The following is an 18,308-nucleotide window of genomic DNA, read 5'->3' as shown; positions in this document are numbered from 1 at the left end:
CCAAACATCCCCCCACAATAACTATCTTTTTATTCATTTATTCTCAACACCCGTATTTTAATAACATTCGGTTCATTTGGGAGGCGCTGAGAGACTGGGACCAGTAACAGTGTGAGAGAAGAGAGGTACTTTACAAGTTGGCGATGACTACCTTATCCGAATGAATCACGAGTTGTATGAGCATTATCACAGCATTAGTGTAATTCAACGAATCAACAACCAGCTGCTTTGCTGGCGCGATAATGTCATGAGAATGGATGATGATGCTCCAGCGAAAAAGGTATTTGAAGCAGTAGTTGAACGAAGCATTTACCGCACTACTCGGATTGATATGCGAAACTAGAGAAGGCTTGCATGCAGTAGCGCTGCCTAGAGAGACATGCTGTTTCAGATTGAAATCCGGTAACGGTTTGTAATGGTTCTTTAATAGAACAGACAATAAATAACAGAGCCCTGAGTACGTTATACGTCACTGGGTTCAAACAAGTAACTTTCTTTTTTACTAAGATTTGTTTTCTCATATGTCTCTTATGTACATATATCATTGAAATCCTTAATTCCCGATACTTCTTGCACTGCACATATAAACATATTTATACGATGATTATATTTAAAATCATTTCATGAAAGCTTCACATATTTGTCATAATAAAATAATTCTGTTTTGGTGTTGTTATTATTTGTGATAATTACGTGCTATTGGGGCATGACGTTGGGGTATCTTCCATCTTCCATCTTCCATCTTCATTTGCCAGTTGCCACAGAACGATGTTGACAAATAAGAATGAAGTTGAGAAACGTTTACATAGATATATTTGTGGTTGTCACTAGCCGCCTCGCCTTTATGTGCGCCTTACAAATACTAAATTTCTTTTTTTTTTTTTTGTAATATACAGCAAAAAAAGGCGAAACAACAACAACAAAACAAGAAGAGGCAGAGCAACAACAACAAGCGCAGCGAACTAGAAATGCCAGCAGACATTACTCACTGCTACTATTTGTGTTGTGTGCTAACCGTGTTCTGTAATAGATATTTTGTTGATAAACGCAAACAATTTTCAACATAAACAAAACACCAAACGAAATGCAACAACAACAATGCTTTTGTTTTTATTGATTACAAGAAGAAGAAGAAGCAAAAAAAAAAAAAACAAAAAACAAAAGCATTGAATTGTGTTGTTAATAATAACAACAGCACCAACAACAACAACAATGAACGCAAACAGTAAACGATATTCAACCATTCAACCATTAGTATTTGTCGACGCTCAACTCTCCACTCAACTCTAAGTCGACACACATTAACGATGGGCCAACGGTAGCACGTTTCAGTTGTGTGGATTTTATTTCCAAACCAAATTAATGGAAAAAGGCGGAGCTTCCACACTTAAGGCACACAAATAAAAGGTATAAATAGTTGTTGAGGAACATTTATACTTTAGTATCTACTGAATCTTGAGTACATAAGGTTGCGTTGAGTGCGTTTACTTATTTGAAATATTTGTTTGAATTTAATAAAGAAAATTAATAAATAAATAATACGACGTAAAGTTATTTGCTTTTAATTAAAATAGTTACAACATTTCAATATTGACAATAACACAAAAAATAAACAGTAAAAATGGTTAAGAATATAAGTGAAATGGAATTCAAGAGTAATTTTTCCATTGAATCTATACTCTCGAACAAATCGAAAACTGTGAATTGTAAAATTGCGCCCATAAATGACCCAGTTCTTACGGATATGTGTTCATCTGATGGGGAACTTTCCGGTTCGGAAGATTTCGAAAACCAAAATTCAAGAACTAGTACACCAATAAGTACTGCAACCGAATCTATAACTTCCGAAAAGTTTGACGACTATCATGATGACTCCACAGACAATGATGGCAGCAAGCCGATGTCCGAAAGTGATGAAAAGAAGCCACCATACAGTTATAATGCGCTAATAATGATGGCTATACAAGCTAGTCCAGAACAACGTCTTACATTGAATGGTATTTATCAGTATTTGATAAAGAGATTTCCTTATTTTAAATTAAATAAACGTGGTTGGCAAAATTCCATAAGACATAATCTAAGCCTCAATAAATGTTTCACGAAAATACCACGCAGCTTCGATGATCCAGGCAAGGGTAACTATTGGATTCTCGATCCAAGTGCAGAAGAAGTGTTCATTGGCGAGACAACTGGAAAATTGCGTAGAAAAAATCCCAGTGCCACCCGTTCTCGTATAGCCGCATATAGACAAGCTATGTTTACACCTATCTTAAATAGTTACTGCACACCTGGTGCTAGTCCTTTCCTGAATAATCGAACACTTGGCAATGATTATGTGAGAGCAGCAACAGTGGCCGCACTCTATCAGAGGTTGACTCCAGCATTTCCAGCTACATATCCAAATATGCAAAGTGCTCCTTACTTGCAGCTCAATACGAGTATGTCCACACCTTTCCAAGATGTAGCAATGCCCAGTGGACTATTACATCATGCCGTGCAATTTTTTGAAAAATTTCCACTTAGCTAAGCTGACAAGGAATTAATACTTTAGGATTGAAAATCCAACAATAAAGATGACTGCTCACCGCCTACGCCAAGTGAAGATGTTCTTCAGCAACAATACCGAAAGAGGTCGAGACAGTTTAAACACTTGAGTAGTTAGGAAAATCCAAAGATCTAAATATTTTTCTCAGCTATAAAACAGAAAGAGTTGAACACAGTTTGAACACTTCAGTGGCAGATAGGAAAATCCAAAGATCAAAAGATCCAAAGAAAGTTAGAAAATCCAAAAATAAAGTTGACTACTCAATGCCCTCGCAAAGTGAAGGAGTTCAGGAAAGTTTAAATACTTGAGTAGCAGATGGGATAATAAAAAGATCTGGTGGAAAGGCAACATTCTATATGATCTCTTCACTTGGCATATATAGCTCAGCTACTATATCGGCACAAGAAAAAGAGTACAAAAGAATAAATAGATATCAAAAACAAAGAGAAAATGTTAAGGTTGCACTATAGTTAATGATAGACTACTGGCGAGACAGAGAGAGAGACAGAACCCAGTTAAAGACGATTTGTACTAACCATAAATTGTTGATGTGTCAATTAGATGTCATCGTTTTGATATCATTATTTGATTGATTGATTGAAAATTATTTAATACTTATTTGATATGATATGTAACATATTTGTCCAAGAATCTATGTATGTATATATTGTATGTATGTTAATATTCTTTTTTCTAATTACTTAAATTGCCATTATTAAAGTTCCATAAATATGTATCTATACGTTTATATGCTAGTTGACAGATTGTAATAGTAGTTTATTGTCTGTCCTACAGACCTATTGTCATATTTTGTGTTGTGTTGAACATAAGAATGGATTGAAATTTTGTTAATAAATGTATGATGGAAACATATATATAGCACTTTTGTTGTTCATTTTACTTAATCGTATCCAGTGACATATCCAGCTGTGAGATTGGGTAACATTTTCATTAGATTTGTATTCAAAGGAAAACCGCCACAGGCGCAACAGCTCATTTCACAGGTTTTCTACCTGAAATAAATGGAAGAAAAAAACCAAGCCAAATGCTTTGACGAAGGAGCGAGAAGATGCCAGATCCGAAACTGTGTATACGATCCTCAAACTGTATGCGATCGGATGATGCAGCGCGGTGCGGTACAGTGCGGTGCTACTTGCTTTGCTTCAAATGTTTGACTTTTGTAATTCAGTTTTTCAGTTTTTCAGTTTTTACATTATCATAAATACTTGTATAAACAGATTCCTAATCCCCAAGAAGAAGAAAGGCATTTACTGATTTACTCATTTACTAAAAAAAACACAAATGCCGAAGCCGAAACCGAAGCAGAAGCAGAAGCAGAAGCTGAAGCTGAAACTGAAACTGAAGCAGAAGTAGAGGTAGATCGCATTGAGTTATTGAAGTATTGAAGATGTGCGAGGGCGTTGTTCATGTTACTGGATTCAGTCGTTCTGATATCTTTATTAGTGGCATTTGCTGCTTGTGTTGAGTGCACTCAGCTGTGACTTCGCTCCTGCTGATTGTATGGGCGGCAAATTTCTTTTATCATCTCATCGAACATCTTCTGAAATTGATGCGACGAAAACTTTAATGCTCCGAACATAATAAAAACACTGTAATCTGCTGTATCTAACTTGGGTATTGACAGCATTGATAATAAAATTAGTGTCTATTTTATTCAATAAAGAAGCAAACACCATACTCCTTTCTTATATACGTAGCGTAGTGCCTATTGACAGTGTGAACCATCACTTTAGTTTGAAACCGAAAAACGAAAACGATTAGGAGAATTTACTTTGAATGTAGTTTGAATGTCAAAGTGAACTACATAATTTAGTTAGGTGTTTAGCAGCTTATCTCCCTGAGGAGTCGCAACTCTGTTTTTAATCGAAAATCATACGTTCATAGTAGAGAAGTCAGTCATCCGCCGCCTACGCAGTCTTTTTTATTATTATTAACTGCTTATAGGAAGCAGCGTGCAGTGAAACCAGTGAGGTGACCAGGCCTTTGCAAAAGGAAAGTGGCTATGGATTTTAGAAACGAATATTTTGAACAAGCCTTGGTCAGGGGGGCTTTCACGGAAATGTGATGACAGTATAAATAGCACTTTAAAATAGTATTAGCCAAATGGGGGAATTGAGTCAGATGATGATGGCAAAAAAATGCATCTCTTTAGTAATCAAGGAATCAAGAAAGAGAATAGCGCTAAATTGATTAAAGAAAAAATATAATCTTAAAGAAGTATTGACTAAGTTGATGATGAAGAAAATTAATTTATGAATATGAGTTAACCAGATGATGATAGCAAAAAAATGTCTAAGGAAGTATTGGTCAAGGAAAGAAATGATGATAAGAGGATAAAGTATAAAATAAATTTTTGAAATAGTGTTAGCCAAGGTATTGACCTAAAAACAAATAGTGATTAGATAATTATAATGAAGAAAAATAATTTTTAAATATAAACTTACCAAGAAAGGACTATTGGTCAGATGATGATGACAAAAAATGCATCTCTGGAGAACATGTATTTAAGACAGAGAATAGCGGTAAATTGATGACATAAAGATAAAATTTTGAAAAAGTGTTGAACAAGTTGAAAATATTGACAAAATGATTAACTGATTTTTAAAGATCAGCTCACCAGGGAGAGCATAGTGATAAGATGACGACGGTAAAAATGTATCTCTGATTAATTATTAGATGAAGTGAAAAATGTATATTAGCTAAGGCGAAGATAGTGTTGACAATTTTTAAAGAAATGTTGTTCAAGATGAGGAAGGGATGTAGAATATTGATGAACAATTTATGAAAGTAGAGAGGGTTATGCAAGGGACACACAACTGGTCCGAATGAAGTCTGCCACAGACTCGTTTTTAAACGTGACCTAACAGAGGTAAAAAACGAAAATATAATGCATCAGATATACAATTTTATTAAAAAATTGTGTTATAGTTTTGAGAGAGGATATGATAGCCTTGAAATAAGAACTTGGATATGTAGAACTAATTTTTTAATAATTGGATGGATATATTAACTTATGTTAATTGGATATATCTGTTTATATACAACTGAGTTCGTGCCTATGTATCTGTCTGTCAATATGCAAATTGTTTTGGTAAATACCTATCGGTATATGAATATCGGTATACATAGCGGACATATCGGTATACGAATTTTTGAGAACGTGCATTTAATAGGTCCAAGCAGTTGCAGTCGATTAAATAGATGACTTAACGCATATAGTGCTCATATGAATCAATCAAGTTCATTGTTAAAGACCTTGGACACACAAGCTTGCCTTTTCAGGATTAACTTTGGTGCATTAATTTGTACTTAATGTCAGACTGGATGAATTTATTAAGTTGAAGACTTGTTTACAGAAACTGAGCTTAGTTGTGAGCGTGTTTAAAAAATATGTGTCTTTAGAAATAATAATCTTTAATTTACAATTATATAAATAACAAACACATATACGTTAGTTCAAAATTTATAAATTATAGTTGGTAGATAGGCGAAATAGTAGGAGGAACAAGTCCTCCTCATTTGGCTACGAAATTCATCTTAACTCATCATTTCACGTAATTATTGGTAAAAGAATAAGCATATTAGAACCACTCGTGAACATTGATAATTCTCCACTCATTTCTAAGAGGTGGTTTAGTGGGTTCAAGTTTCCAACGGTAGCTTTTCACCTACTGTAAAAAACGAAAAAAAAGATAATTACAAATGTCTGGCCAATACTAATGTTGAAAATACCGCCAAATATGTTAAAAACTAGGGAGCTCAATAGCTTAATTCTGCTTCTGGACAAGTGTAGATATAGACACAGCAGTAGCTCCAATGTCTTCTATTGTTCGCGTTTGATTCCATGCCGTCCTACATTCCTGTGGCTCTTTAGGACAAATAATAAACTATTTACTTCCGATTAACTTCTATGTACCAAGTCAAAGGTTCTACATTTCAAGTATAAAGGCACAGATCTCTTAAGCTAAAAGTTAAGAAAATATGAGTTCAATACCTATAGGAGTCTCCACTGTTTGGAAAGATGAAAGAGCATTCTCCATGCTCAGGAATGGAGCATGGCACTTTCTTTTTTTTTTGTAGAAAACGTTAGCATTCTACATGCTACCCTTTAAAAATTTACAATACATTTAGTTGCACCTGGTGTTTTTTAAGAATCACTAAATGTATGTGCGACATACGACCAGTCAGGTTAACCTAACTGAACCTAACGGATTAAGCGATTATATGTGGTATAAAAATGAACTAATTATTAATATACGTATTAATTAGTTATCATCAAAAAAATTTCATTTATTCTCGTTGTAAAAAATAAAATCACAACTTCGTCACTCACAAAATCTGAAGGCGCTGATGAAGGCCTGCGAACCCATGTTTTAAGTCAATGGCTCACTTGATGAAATCCTAACTACACCACTGATTTTTGAAGAAGAGTTTTAAAACTATACATATATACCTAAGACAAATGGCAGAGTATTTTTTATTTTTGGATTAAGGCATACTTGCATCCCTCGTAACTGTGTTACCATTAAATGTAATCAGCTGATATTTACACTCACCTTACCCAAAGAAATGCAATGAAGATCCGATTGCATTTCAGAAGCCACGGCTTAAGGGTAAGGAGCTCAACACAAGCTAATAGCTAATAGCATTAACATTCACACAATTGATAATATTTTCTGATAAACACAGGATTAAATGCTTTACATTACTGATCTATTTAGGCATAAAGGATAGCAGAGTCTGTGCCTGAATGCAAGATCCATAAGAGTATGTAAAACCATGTGCCAGGTAGTTTTGAAAGTTTTTAATACCTTCATCCACTTAATATGTAGTGCACCTAATATGTAGGCAATTTGGTTGCTGGATAATAAAAACAAAATCTCACTCCCTTCAGTATGCGATACCTCAATTGCAGAATGTACTTAGGCAGTGGCGTGCAAATGATCCTCGCACAATATGGTAACTAAGAACTCTACATATTAATTTTTTAATATATTTTCGCCAAAAATCATCTGATTTACTCGGCGTAGAATGCCAACTTCATGTTTTAGTGTCAAGTTTTTTGCCTTGTGCCCACTGAACTATTGCCATCGCTTTAAGTTAGTGACTTTTGCTGAACTATGTATATTCGTATTATATATGTAAGTAAGGAGTATAAGTTATACCGGTGAGTTATACCCATTTTATTGAAAACTGAAGATATTGCCATTGTTTGGCTTAATAACTTTGGTAAATGATATAAAATACATTTCGTTTATATGTCATATGAACCCGTAGATTTAAATATAGACTGATATACTATAATTATTAACGGAAAAATTGGAAAAATTTCGCGCCCTAGAACATTATTGCGTCATCCGCTTGGATAGTCTCCAAAGTTAATCTGGACAAGTAGCACTACGGATAACCCTAATAATATCTCTTGATTTAAGATCATAACCCTAATTTAATCAGGAGGAGGTCACTGGGTCGAGAACTACTCTCACTTTCTGGCATTAGGCGGTCCTAAACGGCTGACATTCTGGTTTTCATTCGAAAGGCGGAATGTCTTCTGTTCGGTTAGGGTCTGTTGCGGCACAAAAGATCTGTAATGGTCGCGGTGCTTCGCTCCGTTGAGTGCTGGTACCCTGTTTATTTGTATTTTGTTCTAACACTCCACATAGTGGCTCTAGGTATCAGTTATGTGCATATACAGACAGTTTTCTTCAGCAATAATGGATATAATGTTATTATGAGGACTTTTTTTTACTAAAATCAAACTCGTAATTGGTAGAATAATATATATTGAGAATTATATACTATATATAACACTATATACTTTATAATGGTTGTTTGTACCTTTGTGAGGAAATTGTTCCAACAATTATATGAATGACATTGCTTTTTTGTGAGAAAATAGAAAATCGCCATTTGATCCACTGTGTCCTACAGCCTAGCTATTGCCATATATACAATGGCATAGTTTGATTTGTCAGAATTGTGCTAAAATGAAGAGAATGTTCTAAAAACAATTTTTTTAGCAGTGTTTTTAGAGTGTATTATAGCTATATAAGTTATATTGTTACATTGGGGAGTTTATTCCCTAATTCACATCGTAGTTATTTTAATCGATATTTTAAAAGTTGTCGGGTACCAAAACCATTTATTGTCAGGTAGCAATATCTATTCCCTAATCCGCACCTAAGTTACTTTAATTGATCTCTTGAAAGTTAACAAATAGCGGAATTATTAATTATCAAGTAGAGAGCTTTATTCCATAAACCACACTTTGATTATTTTAATCCCTCTTTTAAAAGCTGTCATATGAGAGAAACATAATTATTAAGTAGGGGGATCTATTCCCTAATCCACACCTAAGTTACTGTAATCCCTTTCCTAAAAACTATTGGATAACAAAAGCATTAATTGTTAAGTAATATTCCCCAATCCAACCTCTTTCTATTTTAAACTCTATTTTGCAAACTGTCAAGATTGGAATACATACCAGAAGTTGCTGTTGTTGACTCATAAGAGACGTGTGGATAACTTTAGCTTGGAATAAGCCTAAGGTTTTTCTTAAGACTTGACAGTTGATGTTTTTGGGTAATGTTGCAGTCGAATAATGCATCGTAGGTCCTTGGTATTAGCCTAAGGCTTTCGTAGAAACTTTATTATGAATGTGTTTGGGTAACGAAGATATTGGTTGCCGTTTTTCTCCATAAGCTTTCTGATTAAATGCAACAGCCAAACCATTGGTCAACCCGTTTCTGCTTTGGTCGTCCTCTTTTGAGAGCTTTCAAAATTTCACACATTAGTATTTTATGTGTCTAATTCATCATATTCACATTTGTTTAATGATATTAAGCATTATCGATCAATTATTTAGTATATACAGATTTAGTTGTGTACCCATACGTACAGATATAAATAAATATAATTAACAATATCCGCACAACTGCACAGAAGTGCTTTTATCAAACGAAATCAAAGCAAGCGGAGGTATTCTTTTCTCTATGCGGCATAGGTAAGAGAGGGCAGAAGTGCCAAACGTGCGTGCTGTCACTTTTCTGCTAAATTTCATAACAAAAAGATACAAATTCTTAAGTGTACGAGTTTCGATGGAAGATTTTTGTCATGGCAATCCGTTAGGTTCGTTCGCCACTGTTCACATTTGGTGGTCGATTATTTGTAATCATGTAGATTTGACGATTAATTCAAAACGTCAAATGGGTGAAAAAAAAAACCAATAAAAAAAAAGAAACATGAAATGATTATTAAAAACACTTTCATCAACACGTCATACGTACGATGGTGTTCCGTACGAAATCCGGGAAATGCGATGTTTAGTCGCATTCGTCCAATTGCCTCAATTTCACGTTTAGCACGAACGGTGCCAGCGTTCAACGCTCAGCGTTCAGTGTTCGGCGTTCGGCATGCCCAGTTTGCACTAACAAATGATGTTTAAAAATAATAAATAACCTCTTTTTCAGTTAAAGTAAATAAAAGCTAAACCTTTTCGAGTGTTTACGAATTGATGGATACTCCATTCGAATCCTTCGAACGCAGAGCGTACAAGACTTAATTGTCGGAAATTGTAGACTCTGCGCTTTCGAGAGGCATTCACTCAGTGTCGCTCGCCGCTCTAATGCTTCTCTGGTGGCTCGGAATTAGTCTTTGTGCTGACCGCCGGTCAAACCATTGACCATTTATTTTGTGAAATTATTAAATACAAAATGCGTAAAGTTTGGCAGTACAAATGCAATAAATACTTGATGACACACACTCGAGTGAGTTGCAACATTTCCGTTTTGGATCGCTGCGATGAAGGCATTCATCTCATCATTAAAGATTTGTGCACACATGAGTTCTGAGTTCGGTGCACATTTCCACACTGAGGCCGCTCGCTCATCATGTCTTCAAGCCGTTTGTTCCACATTGCATCCGAAGTCAAATGTGCTCCGCTTCAATTAAACAACTTTTGCCCCCACTTTTAATTAAGTTAATTGAATATCGGGTCAAGAAGGGCAATACAATGAAAATATAGCTTCTTATTTGCGATATTTTGTGTGTTGTCAGTTCTTAAATATCAATAAAAGATTTTCTCCTCTTTAAGTGCATGCGAGTATTATAATTTAAAGGTCAATTCATAGATGTCACCTTCTGCCACCAACGGCCAAAGCAAATGTGTATCATAAAGATGGAATTTTTGCTTATTAGAAATGCTTAGGAAGAATTTTACGTCTTTTGTTTTGGCTAGAAATATTTTGAGAAATATTATTTACTAGTTTTGGAATAGTTTATTAACTACTATTTTAGTTTATTTAATAATTGAAAAGCTAAAGATTAGAATTTATGTCAATACTGAACGGCTAGATAGGTTTTGATATGGAACGTGAGGTTTACCATATTATGCTATGTTAAGATCCAAGTGAAAAATGTCATCATTATCAACCATTCCATAACTTACCATTAAGCCCATAAACTTACTAAACAATCTTTAACCAGTCATTTCTATAGCTGGCTAAAAACATGCATTTCAAATGTTTTCAAATAGTTGAAATCCTGTTAATCCAAATTTCTCTTGGTTATCCGTTTTGCATGTTCATAGATTGTTTCTATATAAAACGCAAAATTTACCAAATCATACTTTCTTAAGTGAATCTATATAAAACAAACCCGCTGCGAGTTGCTGCGGATTGTTAACCCAGGGGTGGTCCTAGGTTAACGGCCTGTTAATTCCCCAAACCTATCAAAGAATTTTCAACCAGTAACTTTCGTTCCTGGCTGATTATTTTTAAATCAAATAAATAATCAAATAACTGTAACCCTGCTAGTCCATAGCTGTCTTGATCCTCCATAGCGCGTGTTCCCTAATTTTCATATTTTCCTAAATGCTTTTTTATTTCAATAAGTCTTTTGGTTAAATCATCCATCGGAGCCATCCATCTTGGCTCAGAATAAAGCCAAATAGTTACAATAGAATAGAATACAATTTTCACTCCGTTTCGGTTAAAGACGACATTTTGTCAGCTCAAACACATTCATTATATTCAGATGTTATGCGGATCAAGATATTAATTTTACTGGGAAGGTGCGTCTATTTATAAGGTGTCACACAACAAAATCATCAGGTTTAAATAAAAAATATAACAATTTTGCAAAAAACTAAACTCAAACATCATTAGAGAAAACATCTAATGAAGTCGATCAATCAGATCGATTTCAGTGATTCGATAGCTCGGTATTCGGTAGCGCTTAAGATATAATTGGTGTTTATACGTTTATTCACTGAATAGTGAATTACTAAGTTCAGTCAGAATATTATATTATTATATTATTTTGTATATAAACAAATAAAATGTTCAAGTTTACTGCAGACAAAGGTTATAAAAAAACTCGGACATATGAATGGCAATAAGTCAAGAATAAATATCACCGTTACATATATCATAATCAATTGATGTTCAATACTACACCATGCTTTCTGACTTAGATAAATAAGATTTCCAGGTTCTAAGCTTCTTTATCTCAACTCTATTCCCAAATTTCTTTACTGAAATCAAGTTTCTCACACTGTTCTCTGGAAAACCACAGACTTCTAAATACTAAGTGTCTTTTTCTCAACTCTCTTTCCTAATTATTCTTATGAAATTTCTCTCTGCATACAGGCCATTTCACAAAGAACTCCTTCACATTAGTGGTGGAAGGCTTTTCAATTAAATTTATTCTTAAAAAACAAAAAATAAAGTTTTAGAAGATTAAAGACTTACATTGTGGTTTTCGAGGCTCTCCACCTATTGAGAGAAAAACGGAATACGACAGATTTCGTGTTCGAGAACTCTAACAATTGACAATAGTTTTCTGTTCATATATAAACATATATATGAATAGATCAAATATATATACCATATTTGTATGTATGTGTCGTTATCACTTTTGTGTATACTTTACTACGGATTTTATTTGGGTTTCCAAAAACCTAGAACAACATTTTTAAATATGTATATTCTAACTTTACAATTTGATATAATAACTAGTCTTATATAGGTCGCCTGAGTCCATTGCAATGTAGTAAACGAAGAGATATAGGTTTTATAAGGTTTAAGAGCGAGTCTTTAACAAACTCCACATCGATCGCTTATGGGTCCATTGATAGGCCATAAATAAAGGGAACTTTAAGCGTCTAAACCACAAAATACTTCTTAAATCGAAATCATCTCAAATTCCTGATCGGTTTTATAATCCTAGTTCCCATTACGAAATGAATTTAATAAATTATTCAATAAATGTATATAAAATAAATTAGAAAATTATGAAAATTGTTTCAGTTTATATGAATTTATATGAATTAAATTATTTTTCATTATTTTTTATTTCATTATTTTTATATGAAATGACGATTTTTAAAATGTTAATGATATATTAAATATATAACACTGTCATATTTTCCAAATAATGAAAGGGTGAATTAAGGGCATAAAATAGGTGCATAGCTGGATTGAAAATGTGTGTTCATACAAAGATCACACATAGATAAGTACATATCATCTGTTTTGCGGTCCATCCAAAAACTGCGCAATCTGTTAATGATCCTAATAATGCTCCTTTAGGAGCGCAACAACAAAAACTCTGGCAACCCGATTTGGCCTTAGATTTTTCTAAACGAAAAAAGTTATAAGGAAAACATGTTATTTATTGATGCAGCATTCCCAAATCCAATGATCTTAATCGGATTCTAATAATTAAGTCCTTTGCTTCTACTAATCTTATTTACAGTTTATAATTCGCAAAAGAAATTATTTAAAAAAACACTCAAAAATAAAGCGCACCAATAATAACAATAATAACAATAACAAAATTCCAAACACAAGCAAAAACACAAATACAAATACAAACACAAACACAAATACAAAGACAAACTAAAGCTGTAGCTGTAGCTGGAGCAGCAGCAAAACATATGCGTTACTAAAGCAAAACATACACACTAGAATGTTTAAGAGTAAATAAAACAACAACAACAACAACAACAGTAACAACAAAAACAAAAACAAAAATAAAAACAACAATGAAAATAAGTACAAAAACTAAAACTAAAAACAATAACAACAACGACAACAACAACAACAACGAAAATACAAACCAATTCAACAGGGAACACTGAATAGTGAACACTAAACAGTGTACTGTATACGGTGTGCGGTGAAAAGAAGAAGAAGAATACGACAAACATAGCATCTGCAGAATGAATGCAAACACAAAAAGAGCAAATTTTTGCTAGTCGAAAAACAAGTCTCATGGCAAGCCATATACCAACCATACCAACAATACCAACAATACCAACCATACAATCCATACCATCCATACCATCCATACATGAGAGCAAATAAACAAACTAAAATGCACAATTTTGTTCCTTGTCAATTACAATTACTATTAGCGAATGGGAAAAGTCGCAGTTTGTTCACAATTTGAGTGATTATTGGTGTTGCTTAAGCTGAATAGTCATGCACCAACAATTTCTGTGTGTGTCAACATTGCTGCTACCAGCATTGCATGCTTATTAGGCATACGCAAAGGCAAGAATCCAAACAAAACAAAACAGAAGAGCAGAAGAAAAAACTCTCCAAAATGTTCCACAATTCTTATTGGTTAACGCAAACACGCCAATGATATAAGCAAAATGTGACTTGCACTTATTCCAAAACATTGTAGAGAGCAACAACTTAGTTCACTTTTAGCGTTTACACAATGCAGACGTGTTTGTTTGATACAGACGTTTAACGTTTTGTGCGAATTGTTTAACTCCGAATGTAAATATTTAGACTTGCACTACTCAAATGTGTGTTGAAATTAATTAAGCTTATTAGCAAAGTAGCAAAGTAGCAAAGTAACAAAGTAGCAAAATAGCAAAGACGTTTGAAACGCGCGGTATTATTTGTTGTTATTTGTTGTTGTACATGTCGAAGTATATAATTGCATTGTGTGTAAATAATATAGTGTGGATAGTTAAATGACGTGGAAGAAGACGAAGTTTCTGAACTTGTATAGCTAAGTCGACTTTGTTGTAAATTCAAAAGTGTTGTAATTTAAATCATGGTTAAAATTGATAGAGTTAAAGACGATAAAAGACTACCTAATCAAAGCCATCAAACATCACTTGCATTCCTTGAGGAATCTTCCGCTCAGGTCGAGGATTTTAAGCACGCGTTACTTGTAAAAATGGCACGAACACCTCATCTCAAATCGAGTTTTTCAATCAATTCAATCCTACCAGAAACAGTCGAGGATCATGAAGAAGAGAACTACGGCGTTAACACAACACACGAAAGAAACTGCAATTCGCCGCTGGGCTCAGAAGATCACGACATAACTGATGTGGACTCCGATCTCGATGTGACGAGCATGTCGCCGACGCCTTTCAGAGAATGTGTGGACTTGAGTTTTCGAAATGATAATAAAATAAACGCACAAAAACAACTGCAACAACATAATGGAGAAGATGATGAGGAGTTGGAGAGTGAATTGGATGGTGGCGATGATGGCGTTGATGATGCCGATATTGAGGCTGAGGACGTGGACGAAGAAGGTGAAATCGATGCAGAAATGATAACTGAAAAAACGAATGGCAAGCCCGTTGTCGATAAGAAGGGTAACGAAAAACCTCCATACAGTTATAATGCATTGATTATGATGGCCATTAGGCAAAGTCAGGAAAAACGCTTAACGCTAAATGGCATATATGAATTTATAATGACAAATTTTCCTTATTATCGTGACAATAAACAAGGCTGGCAAAATTCCATTAGACACAATCTCAGTTTGAATAAATGTTTTGTTAAAGTACCGCGTCACTACGATGATCCCGGTAAAGGTAATTATTGGATGCTCGATCCGTCGGCAGAAGATGTATTCATCGGCGGCTCAACAGGAAAGTTACGACGACGTACAACCGCTGCTTCACGTTCACGTTTAGCTGCTTTTAAACGTTCGCTAATTGGTCCCATATTTCCCGGTTTGAGCTATCCACAATTTGGACAATTTCTTTATCCGCAACAAACACCCGCAGCAACTACCCCACCACCAGCACCTGGCCTCTTGGCAAGCATGTATGGTCGTTATAGTCCATATGTGCCAAAAAATCCACACTCCTTACCAATGCCAATCACATTTCCAACACCTTCATTCTTCGGTAATATACCACACCAAAGTCACACCACACCAACATCAACGGAACTGTATCAGCGCCTACATTATCAACAACTCTTGCATCATCATCTGACACAGCATCGACAACAACATCTCATAGCCAACAATCAACTTACGAACCAAATTCCCCAGATACCAACCACACAACAGCCACTGCAAGTCATGACGCATCTGGGCCAGCTACCTTCTCCAAGCCAACAGCTATCGCCGACGGCGGCCGCAACATCGATACTCACACCAATCACGATGGTCTCGCGCAATAGCTGAGAACGAACTTATTTCCTCACAGATCCGGCACCAAGGGGCTTACCTATGTATATCTAATTTTAAGTTATGCAAACTGAGAAACTGATAACGAGCAAGTATCTAAACAGACTCTCTTCTTGGGCCAAGGATACATTAGAAAACAAAAACGCTTCAATATGTCTTGCTCCCAAGTATCTTCAAGTACTTGGAAAACCTACTTAATCGCACTGCATACGAACTCCGAAAAGAAGCGTAACAAAGGTTTCGATCACCAATCACCAATCAACAAGCAAACGACGCGATGCGTCCTCTCAGATACGAAACCCGTCAGATACTTCAGATACTTTGTGTAAGAATAAAGCAAAAGTAGAGTACGTAAATTCATTTTTTTATTTGTCATCGCTGTACATATATATTAAACATGAAATCCTAAACTATTTAGATATTTCAATATAACGAAAATTACTATAATTAATTAATTAATTATAAAAATCATTAATTATTAATACAATTATTATTTTATTAGTCCTTATTTAAATGCTAATTGATTTACAAATATAATAATTTATTTCTGTGAAATTCAGCGTAATTCGGTAAGCCGAATATATCAAAAAGTATTATATGTGTATGTGTATATAAATATAAATCTATCTCTCCAACTATCTATACATATATACATGCATATGTATACATATCTATGTATACATACATATGTGTATATATATATCTAGTGAATATATATAGTATATCTTGCAAGAAGAAGAAGAAGAACAGATAGGTGCGAATTTGCTTCATTCGCATCGCTCAGCTTTAAAAAAGATACAAATGTTAAACTGAAAACTAAAACTTAAATTCATGAAAACTAAAAATAAAAAAAAATTGTTTCTTAATTGCCGTGATTAAATGAATTTATATAAAAAATTCGATTTGAAAAGTATCTTCTTGCATAATAATATTTAAAAAGTTTAGCATATAAATTAGGAAACATATATATAAATCAGATTTTTGTTAGAAGCAATTTATGAAAAAATAAAATATCTAATGTAAACTTAAATGAAATTGAAGTGTTTTTTGTTTTATGCTAACATTAATAGAAGAACGTAATTAATAGAATATAGTTTATATCATCTATAAACTATCTATATGATATATCATGTTTTCAATATGGTACAATATTAGGAATATTATAGAGTGATGAGATGTGAATAGCACTGCATTTCATTGACATAGGTTCAAATTGCACCTAGACTATCTGAAGAATAGTCTAGTCAAATATTGCATAATAATATTATACAACATACCACGTAAATAAAGGTAGAGTGATATCAATTAGACAGCACCATAGCCATATGATAACGTAAAAATAACTACGGTCTTAGTGCTCCATAACATACTCTACTGTTAACTGTATCTTACCAGTTGTCTAGAAGAAACAGACAGAGAATAGAATACAAGCCTGGAAAAGTAATATTAGCATCTTCGAATGATAGATCCCTCAAAACTGCAAGGTTTAAGTTATACCAACTACACAGTACCATAGCTAGATGATGGATATCAAATAAAATAATGGTTATCAATACTATACAGTATATAACTTAAAAAAGATTTCAGTTATACGATCTATGAATTTATAATCCTAATACCCCCTCTACGCTTTGAATATAGGATTCAACTGTACTGTTTTAACAATAAATATTAACATACTTATACCAGCTATATAATATCTCTATAGATGTCAGAAAGAAGAATACAGAGAATAGAACAGAAGACTCAAACACATTATGTATTTGAATCGACTATCAGTACTACTATCCTAACAATAGAATGGGTCCCTCCATTTGGCAAACAATTATTTGACTAAGATTTCAGTTATACCAACTAAGCAGTATTATCGTTAGATGTTGGAAAAAAGAAATGGGATTTAAATGTCGATCTACCTTTACTATTAACAAACGCGTAGCCAGATGATATAAACAAGAGTATTTAAAAGTGGCCCTACCACCTTGCAATAATTGATACTTCTTACTTAGATCCCAGTTATACTGTCTTAACAATCTTAGCAGTATCTCAACACATGTCTTAAAGTAGAAAACAGAGAATAGCACACAAAACTATTGCACTTTATATTAACATAAGTAGCAGTTATATTATCCTGATAATGGCGTCATAAATTGGTAGATCTCCAGATGTTGCTATATATTCTTTAACTAAGGAGTCAGTTATTATATCTAAACAGTAGCAAAGTCAGATAGTATGTAGAAACACAGCACAATGAATTACAATACACTCAATTATTTTAGCTTTGGTTTTA

At 34.0% G+C, this 18,308-nt stretch overlaps 2 protein-coding genes across 2 annotated transcripts; both read left to right on the top strand.

Annotated features, from left to right (window-relative positions):
• Positions 1-1,446: 1,446 nt before the first annotated feature.
• Positions 1,447-3,190, top strand: LOC119689692 (fork head domain transcription factor slp1). Its single transcript, XM_038104578.1, has one exon. The coding sequence runs from the start codon at positions 1,622-1,624 to the stop codon at positions 2,525-2,527; it is 906 nt and encodes a 301-aa protein (XP_037960506.1). The 5' UTR covers positions 1,447-1,621; the 3' UTR covers positions 2,528-3,190.
• Positions 3,191-14,334: 11,144 nt separating this feature from the next.
• LOC119689006 (fork head domain transcription factor slp2) lies at positions 14,335-16,533 on the top strand. The gene has a single exon (XM_038103726.1). The coding sequence runs from the start codon at positions 14,639-14,641 to the stop codon at positions 16,016-16,018; it is 1,380 nt and encodes a 459-aa protein (XP_037959654.1). The 5' UTR covers positions 14,335-14,638; the 3' UTR covers positions 16,019-16,533.
• The last annotated feature ends 1,775 nt before the right edge of the window (positions 16,534-18,308 follow it).

Source organism: Teleopsis dalmanni, chromosome X (assembly GCF_002237135.1).
Source record: "Teleopsis dalmanni isolate 2A chromosome X, ASM223713v2, whole genome shotgun sequence".
NCBI lineage: Eukaryota > Metazoa > Arthropoda > Insecta > Diptera > Diopsidae > Teleopsis > Teleopsis dalmanni.
The sequence above is the reverse complement of the archived record's forward strand: the minus strand, read 5'-3'. Positions and strand labels throughout refer to the sequence as shown.

Bases quoted from the DNA above. Each gene is read 5' to 3' on its own strand.
- LOC119689692 (XM_038104578.1), top strand. From the start codon at position 1,622: ATGGTTAAGAATATAAGTGAAATGGAATTCAAGAGTAATTTTTCCATT.
- LOC119689006 (XM_038103726.1), top strand. From the start codon at position 14,639: ATGGTTAAAATTGATAGAGTTAAAGACGATAAAAGACTACCTAATCAA.